This window comes from Corythoichthys intestinalis, chromosome 12, assembly GCF_030265065.1.
Source record: "Corythoichthys intestinalis isolate RoL2023-P3 chromosome 12, ASM3026506v1, whole genome shotgun sequence".
In the NCBI taxonomy this organism is placed as follows: Eukaryota; Metazoa; Chordata; class Actinopteri; order Syngnathiformes; family Syngnathidae; genus Corythoichthys; species Corythoichthys intestinalis.
The window spans coordinates 44,107,164-44,126,463 of NC_080406.1; the positions used below are offsets into that span (position 1 = coordinate 44,107,164).

A 19,300-nucleotide genomic window follows, 5' to 3' on the forward strand; every position below is an offset into this window, starting at 1 on the left:
CTAACGTGTATTTCCATGTCAATTTGTGCGTTGATTGTTGGTGTACAAACAGATGCAGAATGTTTAAAACCAGGATTAAGTACAGCGGTAACACTACAAACATGCAAAATAGTACAGAAATCTGTGAAGACCAAGTATATTGGTTAAAAGAAGTCTTCTTGCTAAAGACACTTTTTTTTCCCAAAAAATGTGGAATTCATTCCACTAGTGTAAATTTTATTGTATTGTTGAGCGCAGTAAGTACTGCCTTTGAAACAGCTAATGTTTTTGCGACTTCTTGTGAAAAGAGTATCTCAAGGTCAGCTGTGTGTTGTATGGGCATGTTGAGAAATAAGTACTGCCTTTAAAATGGTTAATGTTTTTGCACTTTCTTGTTAAAAAAAATGTTCCTCTATTGTTCCTGTTGAATCATTGGGATATTTAAAATAAATAATGGACATAAATTTGTTTGGCTACTTTATTAATTAAAAATGTAAGATGCATCGATAATCATGCCAATCGTGATAACCGTGATCATCGTCAATACCGTGATCATCGTTCAATAAATGAATCGTAGCACCCTGAATCGGAAACGGATCAACTCGTGGGGTGCCTAAGATGGCACACCCCTAGTTTATGCAAGTAAATATCTTACCCGGTGTTGTCAGTAATGCGTTACTGTAATCTGATTACTTTCTTTCAGTAACGAGCAATCTAATGCGTTCATTTTTTGCGTTCATTTGAATCAGTAATCTGATTAAAGTTAGTTTCCTCGGTGTCTGTGCATTACTATGTTGTCATTGCATTTCGAATAGAAAATGTTAGAAAGATTCCCATCTTCTCACTCCGGATTCGTTTCCATTGTAACCGTTCAATGTTAATTCCTGTTTTGGTTTTGAGTCACACGCGCTATGTGTTTTGGGACTAAGAAAGGCGTGAACAACATGGGGTGCACATTCGAGCCAAGTACAGCCACCTGTTGAGATGTGCGAGGGAATGTTGATCTGTGTGTGTCAATAAATGAACGTGAGTATTTTTCCTTCATTCTGGAGGGTTACATTGATAGGTTGAAGCTGCTACATGTACGACCGTTTCGTAGCTTTGCCATTGCAACGGCGGGTAGTCATCGCTCCAAGTCGGCAAGCATTGTTTACATCATATTCGTGTAGCACATTTATGCTGTGAGGTGACGGGTCCGTTTAGCATCTTTGGGATGTGTTGTACGTCCGATTGAGTGTAAAGTGTTTAGTTGCCGCCTTGTTTTGTGGCCAAATTGACCATGTGTGTGTACGGCGCACTTCCGGGTTATGTGCTCGCATTCACGCCTGCCCCCACATTTGTGTTTATTACATTGTTTATTGCATTATTTCAATTGTGTGCTGTTGATTATTGTGCAGTCAATCTGCATATTTTTACATTGGCGCCCCTAACCCCTAACCCGAAGTTCAACATTTTTTACATTAGGCTTAATCTTCAAGTTAGCAGGGGTTTAATTAGTCGGTGGAGTTGATTTCAACAAATTCCATGCTGTTAGTTTCAGTGCTCTTGAATGGCTGAGGTAGCTCGGGTCAATGGTAGTTGAAATCAACTCCATCGACTAATTAAACCCCCGCTAACTCGAAGATTAAGCCTTATGTGAAAAATTCTGATCTTACTCTTTAAATTCAATTATCGGAAAGTCAATTATATGTGATGTCATTTTTCTGTTGTCATTCTTATGTTGAGGCAGCAAAGAGAGAAAAATTGATAAAAAAGTAACCGATAAATCACTTTTAAAGTAACTTAGTTACTTTGATAATAAAGTAATCAGTAAAGTAATTACTAGAGTAGATTACTTTTTTGAGGCATAATCAGTAAACAGTAATTACTTTTTCAAGTAATCTGTGACAGTTATAGACACTATTTCAAGTTTGTCGAAATTAAAGGAAAGAACCTGCATGTAATGTGTAATTTATGTCCCGGGGCAAAGCTTTTGTCGACATCTGTGGTAAGCAATTCAAATCTGCTGAAGCACCTAACAAGTTAACTACCTGTCTGTTCTTCTCTATTCCACTGACTCGAATACTGCTCAGAAAATTTCAAATTCTTTGACATACAACAAGTTCTTTTTAAAGTACCGGAAATAGTTACTTTCCCTGGTAACTAGTTACTTTTACTATAGAGTAATTCAGTTACTAACTCAGTTACTTTTTGGAAGAAGTAGTGAGTAATGTAACTAATTACTTTTTTAAAGTAACGTGCCCAACACTGGTCTTCTTTCCTTATAGCTTATGTCTTTACACTGCAGTGGCCTATATCGCACCTTTTTCTTTGTTGTATCAGCTGAAACGCTTTCCTGCTGCTTTAATGTCACTCTGTATGCAGAGCTCATTGTCTATCACTGTCAGTACCAAGCCTGCACACCCAATGTAGTATGATGTAGACTACAGCATACAAAACCAAAATGTGCCACATTGTGAACAAGCGTAATCACAGCTACCTGATGTTATTTTTTTCTTACTTTCAAAAAATGTAAAGTGGTCTTTAATAGAACAATTTTGCTTGGTAATTTAACTTCTATTAATCCTTTAGAAATGGTTGCTATTCGTGTCAAATTCCACCATTTTGCTGCACTGCAGAAATAAATGGGATGACCATGACAGGTGGACACAAGGGGGAGGAAGGCTGTGAAGGGTAGAGTAATTTAATGTAATAAATGCAAGCTTAAATCAAGAAGAGTTAAAGGTGATGTAGGGCAAGGTAGAAAAACATTTTTTTTTCTTTTAAAGTGTAGCTATGGAGAATGAGAATAAGCGAGGGCCCTCATGAGAGTACTGCGATGTGTGCAGCATGTAAATACAAATGCTAAGTCACTCAAGGGCTTCCATCCAGCCGCAATCTCTGTTTCGTTTCACAGCCATGGCAGAATTTCAAGGGAAGCGATGGCACGATTGTCAGACGCACAAAGGAGATCACATTGCTTCATTTGGCGGCGCTTATCACGTAATCAGGACACGTTTTAATAGCTTTTCATCAGTGACATCTTTATCCAACTTTCTTTCTCCCACTCTAAAATTCACCTTCTCTCCCATCTTCAAACAACATTGCTGCATGTCTCATTTCAGATTTTCCAATTGATTTTTTTCCATTTCCTCTTAGCAGCAGAACACTGTGTCTGTTCATCATCTTCCCCAGCAAGACCAGCAGCGCAACAACTGCAGCATCGATAATTGTTTGCTGCCTCTGCCTCTGGTTCCCGACGGGGATGCTAGGAACACTGTGTATTTATGAGAGTATAATCTTCTACCTAGGTCCCGCTGACATGCCATCTCCTTTCCTTGTGACCGGGTGACCCAAGGCGTGGGCTGTTGGAGGGACAGTTGTGAGCCTGAGACATGACAGCCATGCAATGTGAAATGACAGAGCGGAAGGGAAAGGGAGGAGCAAGAGGAGGAGTGCATTGAGATGCAATAGACTCGTAGCTATGCTTGTAGTTATAAGATCCCACATGGCTCTGTTGGGAGTTCTTTATTGATAATTGTTGCATGCCACATACAGTGTTTTGTGCTAGAAAGTTATGCAAATTTATAAAACAGAGATGTACACAATCCCAATTTGCATCAGTGAATTTGTGTAGGAATTAATCAAAGCTTCTTCGAGTGAAAGTGTCTCTTGGTAATGGCCGGAATAACCTGATGAACTTGAGGTACACTACTGATGATGTGTCCAGAAATTTTGGATTAAATTAGTTTAAATTACATAGCAGAGTATTAATATATTAGATAAAAAAAAAAAAATTTTAACATTTATTAAATAATTAATTGAATTACATATATTTCATAATTCAATATTAAATAATTAATTATAGAATAAATAATTACTACAGATATTAATTAGAAAAAATAAATATTGTAAAAAATACTAAAAACTAAAGAAATATATACAGTATATGGATTTAGATATAACATATACAGTATACTTGTATTTTCATAATTATTAAATATTTCTTTTCTATATTTCATTTTAAAGCTGTTCTTTTTTTTTTTATCCCGAAAGCATTTCTATTTTTATTTAAGCTATACTTGTATGTTAATGATGTCCAACCAATTGCAAAAGATTGCGGTTTTGTAGTACAGTGATCCCTCGTTTTTCACGGTAAATGGGGACAAGAACCTGCCGCAATAAGTCAAAAACCACGCATAAAGAAAAAATTTTTTTTTTAAAAACTGTGAGGTTAATGTATTTATTCAGATTTAGCATTGGAAGAGATACATATAAGACATGTTTTTTAATTTTTTTCCCAAAGTATTTTTTTTTAATAAATAGTTTCTAAGCACTTTAAATGTAATAATTATGATAAGTTTTAAACATGTTACTGTACCACCGAATTATTTTAAACAAGAATAAAGTAGTAGAAAAAATTTTGGCTTCATTAAATGCTTCATTGACTGAGTCCACTCAAATCCGCTCAAGCTGCTCACTTACACAGAATGAGTTGCCACAGCAATTGTTTAACAAGTTAAACGATGATTGACGCATGTGGCGCTTTGAACTTCTGGAAAGATAAAACCTACACTTTTGTCAGTCATTGTTAAGTTTAATAAGCAATTCCAGTGCACTGCCTGACGAACACAGAGCAGGGAGAGGGAGGGAGAGTGAGACTACGTGATCAACCTGACAGAGCTCATCTGTATTTTTTTTTTTTAATTGAAAAAAATCCACAATGGACTGAATGGGAAAAGTATGAAGCGCGGAGTAGCGATGGATCAGTGTAGTTCTTGAAAGCCCCGACTCTGACATTCTCCCAACGAGAACTTCAAAGGCAGTTTCGATCCGCACCTCCAACCTATCCAGCAAATATGAGTCTTGTGAAAAAGTTTGATGAGGTCAGTACAGTGGAAGATTTGTCGCACTCAGGTTGGCCTGTTACGGCAACGACAGTTGAACATCGAACTCAAATGTTGGCTTATTCAGTCCCTCAAAGATTAGCAAAGTGCATTGAGCTCTACGTAGCGTAAATAGGCTTTAATAAACAATGTTTTATGTTGCAGCAAATAAAGGATTTCAGCTTTCAAATGTCATATAAAAGAGAAAAACTGAATAAGTATCAACAAAATTACACAGAGAAAGACAAAATATGGCGGACCCTACATACTGTACGTACTGTATGTGTATGTATGTATACAGTGGGGAGAACAAGTATTTGATACACTGCCAGTGGGTTTTCCCATTGTCAGTGTATCAAATACTTGTTCTCCCCACTGTATATATCATCATGGATGATATATCATGGATGGACAAGCCGCTGCATGGTGTGTACCACTGACAAATTGAGGAGGTAGCTGACATGGGAAAAACATACCGGTGGCTGGAAAAGGCCGGACTGAAAAACAACACTGAGGCACTGATCATGGCAGCACAAGAACAGGCCCTTAACACAAGAGCAATAGAGGCTGGGGTCAATCACACCACACAAGACCCCAGGTGCAGGCTATGCAAAGAGGCCCCTGAGACAGTCCTGCACATCACAGCAGGGTGTAAGATGCTAGCAGGCAAGGCACACATGGAACGACATAACCAGGTAGCAGGCATAGTGTATAGGAACATCTGTGCCGAGTACGGACTGGAGACCCCAGAGTCAAGGTTGGCGACACCTCCGAAGGTGGTCGAGAACAACCGAGCCAAGATCCTGTGGGACTTCCAGATCCAGACAGACAAACTGGTGATGGCCAACCAACCTGACATAGTGGTGGTGGATAAACATCAGAAGACAGCAGTAGTGATAGATGTAGCAATCCAGAGCGATAGCAACATCAGGAAAAAAGAACATTAAAGCTGGAGGAATATCAAGGGTTGAAGGAAGAGTTGGAGAAAATGTGGGGAGTGATGGCAAGAGTGGTGCCAGTAGTGAACGGGACACTAGGGGCAGTAACCCCCAAGCTGGGTGCATGGCTCCAACAGATACCAGGAACAATGTCCGACGTCTCCATTCAGAAGAGCGCAATCCTAGGGACAGCTAAGATCCTGCGCAGGACCCTCAAGCTCCCAGGCCTCTGGTAGAGGACCCGAGCTTGAAAGGAGAGACCATACCGCCCGGGTGGGCAAGACGACGATTTTTTTTAAAAATTATATATATATATATATATATATACATACATACATATATTTCGGTTACATTGACAGCGTAGGAACGGAACTCGTTCCCAACCCGGGGACTACCTGTATGTATATGTATGTGTATATATAGATATCATATATATAGGGTTAGGAACGAGTTCCGTTCCTAGGCTGTCGACGTAACCCAAATTCCGAATTAACCTTTTAAGTACCCCTAAATACTCCTTAAATCCAAAAAAAAAAAACTATCTAAAAGCACATATTCACGCGTATTGATAAAATAAAGTAAAAAATAAGATCGTGACTGGTGACAAAATGGCAGTTGAGATACTGTTACATGACTAAAAAAAAAATTACTGGAGACCAAATGAAACACAGACACACACACATATATATTACAACAAAGAAAAAAGTCTCCATAAATTTTATTTAAATATATTTTACTCTGGTTATGTGGTGTACAAATGGAATCTTTTCGCTATGTAACGGAACAGCCAGTGCCTTGCCTTTGGGTTTCCCCCATTCTATTCTATCTTACCATGGTGCCGGGTAGGGTCTCTCCGTCGAGATAGATAGCAAAGAGTCAAAGTCACATTTTTAGTTGATACACCCTATAGTATAAGATGGGGTGAGTTGCGGCGAATTTGCATGACACATTACAGCCTCCAGCCCCAACCTGACTCCTTTCAAGATCGCTCCAAAAAGAAGATGAATCGTGTGCTGATACTTGAGGTTATCTAACTGAAGCATATCTCATACATCAAGGCCTAAATGCTGTTTTCAAGTGTGAGAAAATGCATACCTCTCCTTTAGATGGCCACTTTACAACTCAATTGAGGTGCATACATAGAGGGAAGAATGTCAATAACCAGGTAAACTAGCCTGCCTTTTTGCAATATGTCAATTTTAATGTGTTTGAAATGCACCACTGAGATAATTTATGTCAATAACTTCATCCAAGTGGGATATTAGCACGGGGGAAAAATGACACTATCAAGAAAGAATATCGCATAACTAGTTTTTGACCAGATACTAGTTTGCATACTGAGCTACCAAGATGGCTATATGTTAGCAAGTCACAATTATCCCTCCCTAAAACTCACCCCTCACTATCATTTCTAGCCTTTACAAGCCTGGATGCGTGTTGTCTGCTTCTCTGTGCAGTATCCAACAAAAATATACAACAGTGTAAATTGAATTTTCCCTTGAAGGATCATTGATTATTATCGTGATGAAACCAAATAGGTTCTTTCTCAGCTGAGTCGCACAGCTCCACACGAATTTGTGGGGCGAAACAAGTTCCGTTCATAACCTTGACAAAGATAAAAAGAACAGATATATTTTGGAAAGCTAAATTTAGACAAGCAAACACAAATTCTCACAGGTGACTTTTGGTCAGATATGACCTCACACATAGCGTTGTGCTATTTGGCCTTGACGTTGTTTTGTGTAAATTTTAGCATACATACAGTTGGGCTGCGTGTCTCTCCGCGCTGAGGTTAGAGTGAGCAGATGAAAGGATACATTCGAACACCACCTGATCTGGAGCCGATGGCCAGGATCTTTTGCACAGGGTCAAAGGCCAAAGCAGTGGGCTGGTAGGGGAAACCATGGCGCACCGTCTGCAACAAAAAAAAACAATAGAAAACAGACATCAACGCTTTCTGGCTGTGACATTCTACTGTTCCGTTCAAGCATTTTTCAACATCTGTGGCATTTAATTCAATAAAAAAAACTGAAAGATTGCCTCCGAGCTGTATGCCATTGCCAATAATAGCCAACAAAGTGTTTTCACCGACATCTCTTGCATGTCTGAAAGCAGGATTATGCACCCCTACAGGAATGCTTTAGAGTGTGTGACATTAGATTAAATTAAATTTTTGTAAATCCATATTTTCGAATCAAAGGACATTGGGTCAAAATATGATCAGCTGCAGGCTGCCAAACCTCCCAATCCAAATGAATTGGACGTCTATCGCCATCAATGCCAGCCAGTAAGTTAATTTATGAAACAATATTAAAGCTGCTAGAACCATAGAAATGTTGATGTTTTTTCTAAGTTTCAGTGTTAAAAATGGTAATAAACAAAAGTTACTGAGTCGTCAATAAAAAAATATTTCATTTTTAAAGCACGTTTTTTAATTAAATGAACAATGTCTAACACTGGTACAACAACAAAACTTCATAAGAACAAGAAGTATTCCCTAGGCAGTTCTGTCATTCCAGGCAAGCCTCTCACATACACACTACTGACTCTGTATGCACATAATTAAGGACAACAGTGACAATGCAGCAGAATTTTGATGAGCTGAATTCTAATTGATATTCAAAAACAAAAATTTGTGTACGAGGTCAGCTAGGTATGATCAGAAATGAAAGCAACCTTGATCCCGCTTCTGTAGCAGCTTCTCCGAAATTCAATGTATGCAGCTGTCAGCCATCCGTCATGTTACATTTCCCGCTTTTGCCTCACTTCCTTTAATCTACTCCACTCAGATGTGGAGGCATGGGCATAACCGATGTGGGAGTGGTGTACAATGTGCAATGTAAATTTAAACAATTCTAATGTGACTGATGCTAATTATAGATTTCTATCAACAATATTGGAGGTTGTTTGTTTGCTATAGCTGCCAGATTTGTGTAACCCCTCTGCTCTACCTCATTTCTTGGCCCTTTGAGCTTTAATTAGGCATGCACAGACATGAATTTGGAAGGATAATATGACCGTCTGTGGACAAACACAATGAATTCACTCGGTGGTGATGCAGTTAGATAGGGGGAAATGAGAAACAACACAAACAGCGATATGAAGAGCATGTATGCCAGTTCAGTATGAATGTAAATTCCCATACAAAATAAAAACTACTTGCTAAGCTTTTACAGCACATAAGCAAAATTAATATCTTTCACTCCGTTTTCAACTATGTGTATAACTAGTAGGAATAAGTGAAGTCCTCATAATTTATCATCACAATCAACTAGAGCTTAAAAGATAACTGGAATAATTCTAGTAACTCAAATTTAAAAATTGATTGAGCCATTTTCTCCGCCTAGAGCGGGGGTCGGCAACCCGTGTTTTAAGAGCCTTATGCAGCTGTTTAGCGCCCCCCCTAGTGGCTCCTCGTAGCATTTTAAAAAATGTTAAAAAGATGGAAAAGGGAAATATATTTTTTGTTTTGATATGGTTTCTGTAGGAGGACAAAAATGACACAAACAAACTTAACGTTTTCCAATGCTGTAAAAATGTGTGGAATAAATATTGAATTTCAACATTTCTGTCAATGAAGATTTGCGTCATAGCCTGCGACACACGTTTCTATCAGCAGGGCGGAATGCCAGGCAGGTGGCTATTGTCACAAAACCAGCGGCTGTGTGATGGGCCATGGATCAGAAAGGAAAAAAGAGAAAAATAACAGAGGATTCAACATTTCTTGGACCGAATCATTTGCATTCATTGCCAATGCGGAAGGATTGCCTGGATGTTTACTCTGTGGCTAGAAGTTGTCAAATAACAAAAAGAGTAATGTGGAAAGACATTTCCAGGGAAGGCATGCTACATTTGCAGCCGGGTACCTAGTTATGAGTTCAAGAAAAAGTGTGATTGCATTACTTCTGAAGAACTTAGAGGAGTGCAAAAATAGATTTAAGAAGTGGATTGCATCGACAAACCCCACTACTGCTGCAAGTTTTGTTGCAACCTGGGCGATAATAAAGCGTGGAAAACCGGTCACAGATGGTGAGTACATGAAGGAGACATTCATCAACATACAGTATCAGAACACCAATTTGCAGACTTCAAAAACAAAACCGAGATAATAAAGAAAATCAAACATGCCCAGATATGGGGAATGTTATGCATGTTCCAAACTCAAACCTCCAAGTAAAAATGACATTAAAAATTGGATTTCTTTATTGCATTTCTTTAATTTCATAAAAGCAATGAAACAGAACAGAAAGTTAAATTTTAGGTGGCATCATACAACAGAGTAGTCACGTGGTGCTTGGGATACACTGCAGGGAAAATAAATATTAAATCACGAAGGCTCATTATGTATTTTTAGCCAACTTAGTCATTTTGATAGTAGGCTAATATAGCTAATACAGATACATACAGCATGTGTTGCCTTCATTATAAGGCCTATGTAAGGCATTTAATTATTTGCGGCTCGAGACATATTTAGTTTTTTGTTTTTTTTTGGTCCAATATGGCTCTTTCAACATTTTAGGTTGCCGACCCCTGGCCTTGAGGAATCGTTTACTTTTGCCAGCTCTAACTATGATATTTTGCCCGGACTACTTTTAACGTGCCACAACGCGCTGACATCACGTGTGTAGAGGAACAAGGGACAGGTGGTGGATATTTTTTATTTCAACCACGCATGAATATAGAGGTAGCGACAGAGAAGCCGACGAAAGCGAAGCGAAAGGAAATGTCAAAAGTGTGGCAGCTTTTCAAGCTAGAGACTAGAGCTGTCCCGACTAGTCGACGTTGTCGACGTCATCGATGACGTAAATGCGTCGACGGGTAAAACATACCGTCGACGGGTAATGATGGGTTAAAAAAAATAAATGCAGATAAAATTTAGAATGGAGGGCGCTCGCGATGCAAGCGGTTGTTACCAGCACCCCCAAGGAGGCCACTGTTATTATCAATGTGACCAGCATTGTCAGATTGAGCGGAGAGAAAGTGGGCGAGCGAGAGAGAGGGAGGGAACGAGATCGGTGAGAGTTGGAAAAGTGTGCGGGCAGCGCGGAGTTAAGTGGCTGTTTTTGTTTTGGTCAATAAAAGTATCCATAAAAAGCCATCCGACTTCTTTCGGTGTTTTCGCCTTCCTGAGGAGGAAATTGGACGAACCGACGACAACGAGTCAAGTGAATCTATATCACTACTGCGAGCAGTTGAAAATGCCAATTACCAAGAAGGGCAGAATTGGTAACATGGTGAAAGCGGCATAAAGCCATAAAAGAAGACCAGACTAGCCAGAGCCTGAAATTATTTAAAGGAAAATATGGAGTGTGCTACTGTGTGTACTCTATGCATGACAACATGTCAGCAACAGTTCTCTGCAGTGGAAGTGAGACTGAGCCTTTCAAGGTGGCAACTGGGGTCAAACAAGGATGTATAATTGCCCCTACCCTGTTTTCCGTCTTCATTGCAGCCATTCTCCACCTAATTAGTAACAGCCTACCCCCTGGAGTCCAGATCATTTACAGAACAGATGGCAAGCTTTTCAATCTTAACCGTTTCAAGGCCAAGACGAAGATCTCCAATACCTCTATTGTGGAACTACAATACGCAGATGACAATGCCATCGTCGCCCACAAAGAGAAAGATCTCCAGACCATACTTGATGCTTTTGCTAGAGCATACAAGCTCCTAGGAATGGCCATAAATGTTAAAAAGACCAAGGTGCTCTATCAGCCTCAACGAGATTCCACCATAACCCCGCCAACAATAGTGATCGACAACACAGTCCTTGAAAATGTGGACCAGTTTTCCTACCTGGGCAGCCACCTCTCCTCGAGCGCAGACATTGACTCTGAGGTACACCATCGAATTTCCTGTGCCGGAGGAGCGTTTGCAAAGCTCCGAAGAAGGGTCTTTGAAAATCCCGACCTGCTGGCAAGGACAAAAATCCTTGTCTACAAGGCTGTTATCATGCCTACACTTCTATACGGAGCAGAGACATGGACCACTTACAGCAGGCACGTAAAAGCTCTGGAGTCCTACCACCAGAGGTGCCTACGTAAAATCCTGCACATCACGTGGAAGCAGAAGCGCACAAATGTCAGGGTACTCGAGGAGGCAAACATAGACAGCATTAGCACCACCGTCATTAAACATCAACTCAGATGGACCGGCCATGTTGTCCGAATGCCAGACACGCGGCTGCCCAAACAGGTCCTTTATTCAGAGCTGCTGACAGGCCAGAGAGCTCCTGGAGGGCAGAAGAAGCACTAAAAGGACAACATAAGAAACTGCCTCAAGCAGTTCAACATCAACAGCGCTTGCTGGGAAGACCTTGCCCAAAATAGGTCTGCATGGAGAGACAGTCTATGCAAAGGAGCCACATTCCATGAACTTAATCTCCGCCGGGCTGCCACAGTCAAAAGACAGCGCAGCACTACCACCCATGAGGCCACATCATATTCCACCCCCAGTAACACATACCCATGCCCACACTGCACGAAAGTCTGTGGTTCTAGAATTGGACTTTTCAGCCATCTGAGGACCCACAAATAACCCCCCCCCCCCCCCCCCCCCCCCAGGTGGACTATCATACTCGATTACGAGTGATCGCCGATGATGATGATGACTCTATGCTAAGCTGAGCTGCATACCACGTGTAACACCTATGACGTGATTACAGTCAATTAATTATGCAATGGCTAGTACTAGGTTCGACTACTGAAGCAGTATATGCACAAACCAAATAAATGACTCGGACAAATTATGTTGTTGAACTGCCGGCCTATTCTTTATAAACAAAAACACACAATAGACATACAATGACATATAGTTAACAAAGAATTGAAAAAAATATATATATAAATTTCACAAAAGGAAATTTGTTCCCTTATTGAATAAGTCAATTTTTCCTTTAAGTTCTCTTCCTATGTTATAATCAGTTATTTTTGATTATTTGTATGATCTATTATCAATTATTTCTCCTATCTTATAATCAGTTATTTTTGATTATTTTTAGGATCTATCAACCCGGGTTGTTTTTGTTTTTCAGATTTCTAATTTTCCTTTTTAAATCAATTGATTTCTTCAATATTCAAAATTTCTCATCAAATGGTATAATTTTGTTGATCAACAAAACCTTAAGTCAATAACACTTAGAGCATTAAAGACAGATGCAGAAAAATAAACTTGACAAAAATGGTAAACTCAAAACAATTCAGCAAAAGGCTGAACGGCTCCGATAGATAGGAGTGTCCTTTTTCTGTATCAATGTCTTTTTTTTTTTTCCAGTCTTTCTGCTGTTCCTTGAGATCAGAGGGGGGAAAATCCTCCGCTGGGGCAACAAAAAAAAATATAGTAGATCCTACCAGGTCGAAGGATGTTAAACGGGAATCTCGCGTGCTTCTCGCTCCTGCGTGCGGCACAGTTCGATGGATCTTCTCCGGATTAGCTCGCCATCTTGTTTCTTGGTTGGACTTTCTCTTTCCAACAATTTCTCAATTAGTTCTGGATCAAGCTTTAATAGCCCATCGAATTCACAAAAACACACAAACAAACAAACTAATTCGCACACCAAAGAGATCCAAGTATGTTTTAAAATAAAGCTATCGTCGAGTGAAGTCGACAAAAGTGCAGCGACGCACGCCACAAACCGACAGAGCAGGTGGCCAGGCTAGGCAAAAAGGAGACATTTTGCGACGTCATACGTTCAATTAACCACCATTTCTTGGTTTACAACAATCGTGTGACAAAAATATCATGAATTGACACTTTTAGCATACACTGGCTCAAATAATATGAACTAAAATATTAAACAAATATGATTAAGTAGGATTTCTAACTCACCAAGTCCCTTTCAGCAAGCAGTTTGTCATAGAGATGAACAGTGCTTGTGAGTAGTCCAAAAATACACCTTTCACAGTTAGAAGAAAAGTTTTAGTATCATAGTTTTTATCATATTTTAATCTTTTTAGCAGCAACTCTAAGGGGCTTACCGCTTTCCTTCTTCAATCACGAATGAGCAGTAGCGGTGCAAGTGCGCATTCTACAGGTTAGTGCCAATAGAGATTTTCAAAATAAAAGTGTAGCCGAATTATTTAACTTTTTATTTCTTTTAAATCAAGTAATTGTCAAATAACTTAGTTTGATGATTATATCAGGTTTTTAATATTTTTAAACACGGGTTTTTAAACATTTTTCCATTTTAATGTTTAATAATGTAGTCTTATTTGTCTTATTTGGTTGTCGTTATCAATGGCTCTTAATTTGGTGAGACTATGTTAACCTGGGTTACACACGGTAGCACGTCGGCTATGAACGAACACTTGAAGCGCCGTCACCCAGGTGTATATCGGAAGACAACAAGAAACAACAAGCTAGCGGATTGTAAGTCCATACAACTTTCAAACGATTTTTTTTTTTTTTTTGAAGTTGCCTTTATGTGCGTCGTATCAACGTGCATTTTTATTTAATAAAAAAAAAAATAATAATAATGATATATATAATGTAATTATATATTTTATTATTATTAAATGTAGTAGGATCATGAAAGGTCCCACTTGGGGGGAAATATATATATATACATACATACATATATATGTGTGTGTATGTATACATATATATATATATATGTATGTACATATACACACACACACATATATATACAATATATAAAATTTTAATCGTTTGACAGCCCTAATATATATATATACATCCTGTATATACATAATATAATTAAAAAATATATATGGAAACACAACACTGGCCTTCTTACTGTAATCCATGACTGCATGTTAGTTACTTTATATTATAAAGTATTATTGTATTATTGTGTATATACATATAGTAGTATACTGTAAAATTAATACTATATATTTAATTTTTGCTACTATGACTAGGTGTGCCTTTCATTCAAATATTTGTGGTAATATTTCAGTGTGCCCTCGGCTTTATCTATTTTCAGGTTAAAACAAAAAAAGGTTGAACAGTTTTTCCCCTCCCAAAAAAATGCGGAATGCCAACCAGAAAAAGCGTCTGAACTCACACAAAGTATTCTGAAAATGATTGTCCAGGACATTGCGATTAATTTTAACATTTAGAACGATATAGACAATGACATTTCGCAAAAAGAGTAAGAATTGTTTTGACTCCTGTTAAAAAGGTAACGTCACAGTGTTTCAATTTACATTTTTTTGGCAACAGTTAATGCTAGCAGCATTTGACCTCATTGTTCGTGATTTATTATTGATATTTATGTTATTTATTTATACATTAATAAAGAATGTAGGTGTTCCAAAATGTTTTTTGTGAATTAATAAGCTTTACCAAAAATTTCAATATTAAATTAGTAAAAAAAAAAAAAAAAAATATATATATATATATATATATATATATTAGATTAGTCGACTAATCGTAAAAATAGTCGGCTGACTAATCGGGAGGAAATTAGTCGTTTGGGACAGCCCAACTAGAGACCAAGGCAAACACTGTTTCCATGTATTCACAGTAAGACAGCGCTTGCATAACACTACCCCCGGGTGGCCCTGCTGACCTATGACTGCTCCCGAAACCCGGGCGGGGTCCCACCGCGCGACCCACCCGCCTAGCCCCACTGAAGGCACCACGTTTACTCCGAGAGCGTAGGAGCGATACTCGGGACAAGGTAAAATGAAGTTAGCGTAGCGCTAATAAACAAGATTAACGTTACTGTACCTTGCTAATGTAATGTAATCTGTAAAAACATAGTGCTGTAGAGTGATGAGGGTGGTAAATAAAAGATAATAAAGCTAACTGTCAATTTTAGCTCGGTAGTCATGGATGGATGAAATAACAAGTAGTACTGGTGCCTAATTTGCTCCAATACAGCAGGTATCATACATATATTTTGAACACTGCAAAAACTATCATGACTTACAATTTAGACTTAAAACTTAACTAGAACTTAAAAATAGTTTTACACAAATGGAAATACAATTGAAACAAGTGGGAAAAACACCTAACTTTTAAGTGCTGTATGTTATCAAGCATAATGAAATTTTTAGGTAAGAACTAAGAACATTTTTTTTAAAGTTTTCAAGTTTTTTTGAGTGACAGCAGTGATTTTTTTTTTCTGTAGTCAGATCTGAGATGCAACTGTGGGCTGATTTTAACAATGTACATCTAAAATAAAGACATTGATTGTCTAAAAATGGTTCAATATTAGGTGAAATGTCTTGTTTTATCATGTATATTTATAATAGCTCTTTACCTAAAAAAGGTTTTTAGCCGATTACTCGATTAATCAATGTAATTTTCAGTAGAATACTCGATTACTAAAATATTCGATAGTTGCAGCCCTACAATCATCACAGGAATGCAGCTAAAGTTGAAGACAGGGGTGGAATTTAGGGGGGAGCTGGAGGTGTGACCGCACCCGAGCCCTCCAAGGGGCCCAGTTTGCGGGCATAATGTGGGCGTGGTTCAGCGAGAGGTAGGTCAAACGGAAAGGTAAGATGACGAGCGGAGCTGCAATATAGTGTTTAAATGTTAAAATATCTCTGCCAGCCGCCGAGCTGGTTGTCTGTAGGGGCCCACTAGCCCCCACCCTCCCCTAAACATTGGACAGTCCACTCATGGTGGGAAGGGGGAATGATTATGCCTATCCAACCAGGGCCCTGTTCACATTTGTTCCGCTACTGGTTCAAGTCCAGTTTATTCACATAACTTGTTTTAAGAAATTTGGGCATACCGTACATGTACCGTATTGGCCCGAATATAAGACGCCCCTGATTATAAGACGACCCCCTCTTTTTCAAGACTCAAGTTTGAAAAAAGACTTTTTGAACACCAAATTAATTTTTGTACAGAAAATAATTACAGTACATCTGAAACAAATGATTATAACAATATATTTGAGAGAAAAAGCATGTTATTTTGCCTCATTCAAATCTTAATGTCTGAACATTTAAATATATAAACTAAAGTCCAGTCACATTCGTAAATAAATGGCTTCTGGTTTTTGAAATGTTAATAAACCAATCTATTGTGATAAAACATTAAAATTGCAATAACTGCATTAACCATCAAAGTGAAGTCTAACTGTAATTGTAGTCCTGAAACAAATCTGAATAAGGAAAAACATTGCAATAAAATAATGAAAACTGGTCAAACTTGAGAGTAGCTGAGATTTTTCATGACAGAACATTGCTTCAATGATATCTGGTGCCATGTCGCGTCGTGAATGGGTCTAGACCTCGAATATAAGACGATCCCCTCTATTTCAGTGTTATTTCAATGCAAAAAACACCGTCTTATTTCGGGCCAATACAGTATTTCTGAAATCTACCATTAGGTAAGGGCACTGTTGCAAATGTTCAAATAAGGTTAGGCATATTCTTTCAACATGATGTCAAGAATCATTTGTCTTGGCAATCAAGCGATGTTTTTGTGGTTCATTGAAGTCCAATTTTTATTCATGCGAAATGTCTGAAGAAATTTGGACACACTACTGAAAATATTCTATCAAGTGCACTGTTGCTACTATTTAAACAATGTTTGTCATATTCTTTCCCATGATGTCAAGAATCAATTGCCATGTCAGCCACATTTAAAGCTAAGGCACACGGAGAAGAGACATTCATGTACAGAAACGATCGTCTTCTGGGAGTTTCCATCAGACCCAGATAAGGTGCTCTGACCCCAGTCAAGTGTACTGTTGCTGGGATGCAGAAGAACCACCCCCACATATACATACAAGACAGTCAAGGCGTGGATGAGAAGTGCATTTACTTTGATGCTTCCAAGAGCAGCTCATACATATTGCAAGGCTGACGCTATAACGGGCTTTTTCTCCGCTATTTTTCAGTGTATCATTTGTCTCGACAGTTCAGATCGACCCAAAAAAAATACAAAAAACGTCACTCGATATATACCAGCTGTTTACCCGCAACAAAGCAGCAGTGTTATCTGCCAGAGGCTGCATTACATCAACTTTGCTCCTGACTCTGGCTCCCTTTTCTCTCACTTTGCTGTGTTGTTTATCTCTACATCCACACTACCTTTAAGCACACGTGCCTGATCTATTGGATAGCCTTCCCCGTAAATCCTAAACCTTGCAGCCTTCTATCACCTCGCGCCACCCACCATTCTCTCTCTATCGCTCTACAAACGGTGCCGAGCTGCAGGGATGGTCTAGACCTCTGTTTCTATAAATAGAAAGCAGCACCCATGTTTCCCACTGCCACCCGATTGTACACTGAGCGGCTAAAGCTGCAAATATTGAGAATACGTAATAATCACACTGTCTCTAATTTCTGACAAAGTGGTTCATGTAAAAATATCATTACTGTATATAAATTCTAAGCATTAGTGCAATTGACAGTGCTAGATCACATATATCGCCATCAATGTTTGCCAATAAGTTGACTAGCCCAAGAATCCCTTGGTTTTGATAAAGCTAGTCCAAATAATCGAATACCTGTATTAGTGGGAGGTATGCATGTACAGTGTAAAATAAATGAATAGAAAGTTGACAGAACTTTCAGACACTTCAAATTAACCAATTTCATTTGAATTTTCACATTTTGATGAAAAACTAATTTAAAAAAAAAAAAAAAAAAAAAGGGTTATCATGTAAAACTCAACATGACGCATCTTTGTGTGGCTTGAAAAGCGCCCTAGATATACAATGTATTGTTATTATTGCTATAAAACTTTTTTTTTTTTTTTTAAATTTCACCGTGTATCCTAACTCTCCATACACTGGTCGTCAGATAATCACAAGGTATTTTACAAAAGTTCCTAAATTTTAACTACATTACTTTTACCCCCAACCAAAAAATCTAAATAAACATGAGATAAACCTTCCAATTACACCAAAATCATGTTGGTCAGTTGAAAACTTATTAGTGTCTTAATTCTCTCTTGTTAACAAGATTAACACAGTTAAACAACTTAAAACTGTACAAGCTGTAACTTTCTTAATTCTTAACGCTTTCAGTGCCAATGACGATGATAGATGTCCAATGGCGTACCGCAAGCAACACGTCACCTTTGCTTATTAATATTCAAGACGTTAGCAACTGTTGCTAGGGGGGTCAAACCCTCATGCTAGATGCATGTAAATAGTGTGCGAACGAGATGTTTATTGAGCCAAACCTACCAGTTCTGTCCAAAAATGATGTCCCTGGTGCCAAATTCATTGGTAAAGATGTGGAAGAACATCTTGAGTGTCACGGGCTGAAAAAGACTGAAAAAAGAGCCGACCTGACCCAACGGTAGCTTTTTTATCGACACCTTTTTCCTGTGTGCATTGCCTTACGCCACTGACAATGGCATTCTCCTGTTTCAACTATCTATCCTTTACACCATACAACATGAACATTTCAAGTAAACCACAGTACCACGGATAGAAAGAGATATAATTCTTAAAAGATCAATTTTAGTATGAGTTATATTAATTTGATATTAAAATTCCTCTTAATGTTTTAGTTTTAATAAAACTTGTAAAATTAGTTTAAGGTCGCCATTGTTGTTGAGGACGCAATGCAATCTGGGCGG

At 38.5% G+C, this 19,300-nt stretch overlaps 1 protein-coding gene across 1 annotated transcript in view; it reads right to left on the bottom strand.

Annotated features, from left to right (window-relative positions):
- LOC130926797 (syntaxin-binding protein 5-like) overlaps positions 1 to 19,300 on the bottom strand; it is a 177,460-nt gene that overhangs the window by 126,875 nt on the left and 31,285 nt on the right. The window contains exon 2 of the mRNA XM_057852032.1: positions 7,600 to 7,697. Coding sequence (XP_057708015.1) covers positions 7,600 to 7,697 — 98 coding nt within the window. The remainder of the gene's footprint in view (positions 1 to 7,599; positions 7,698 to 19,300) is intronic.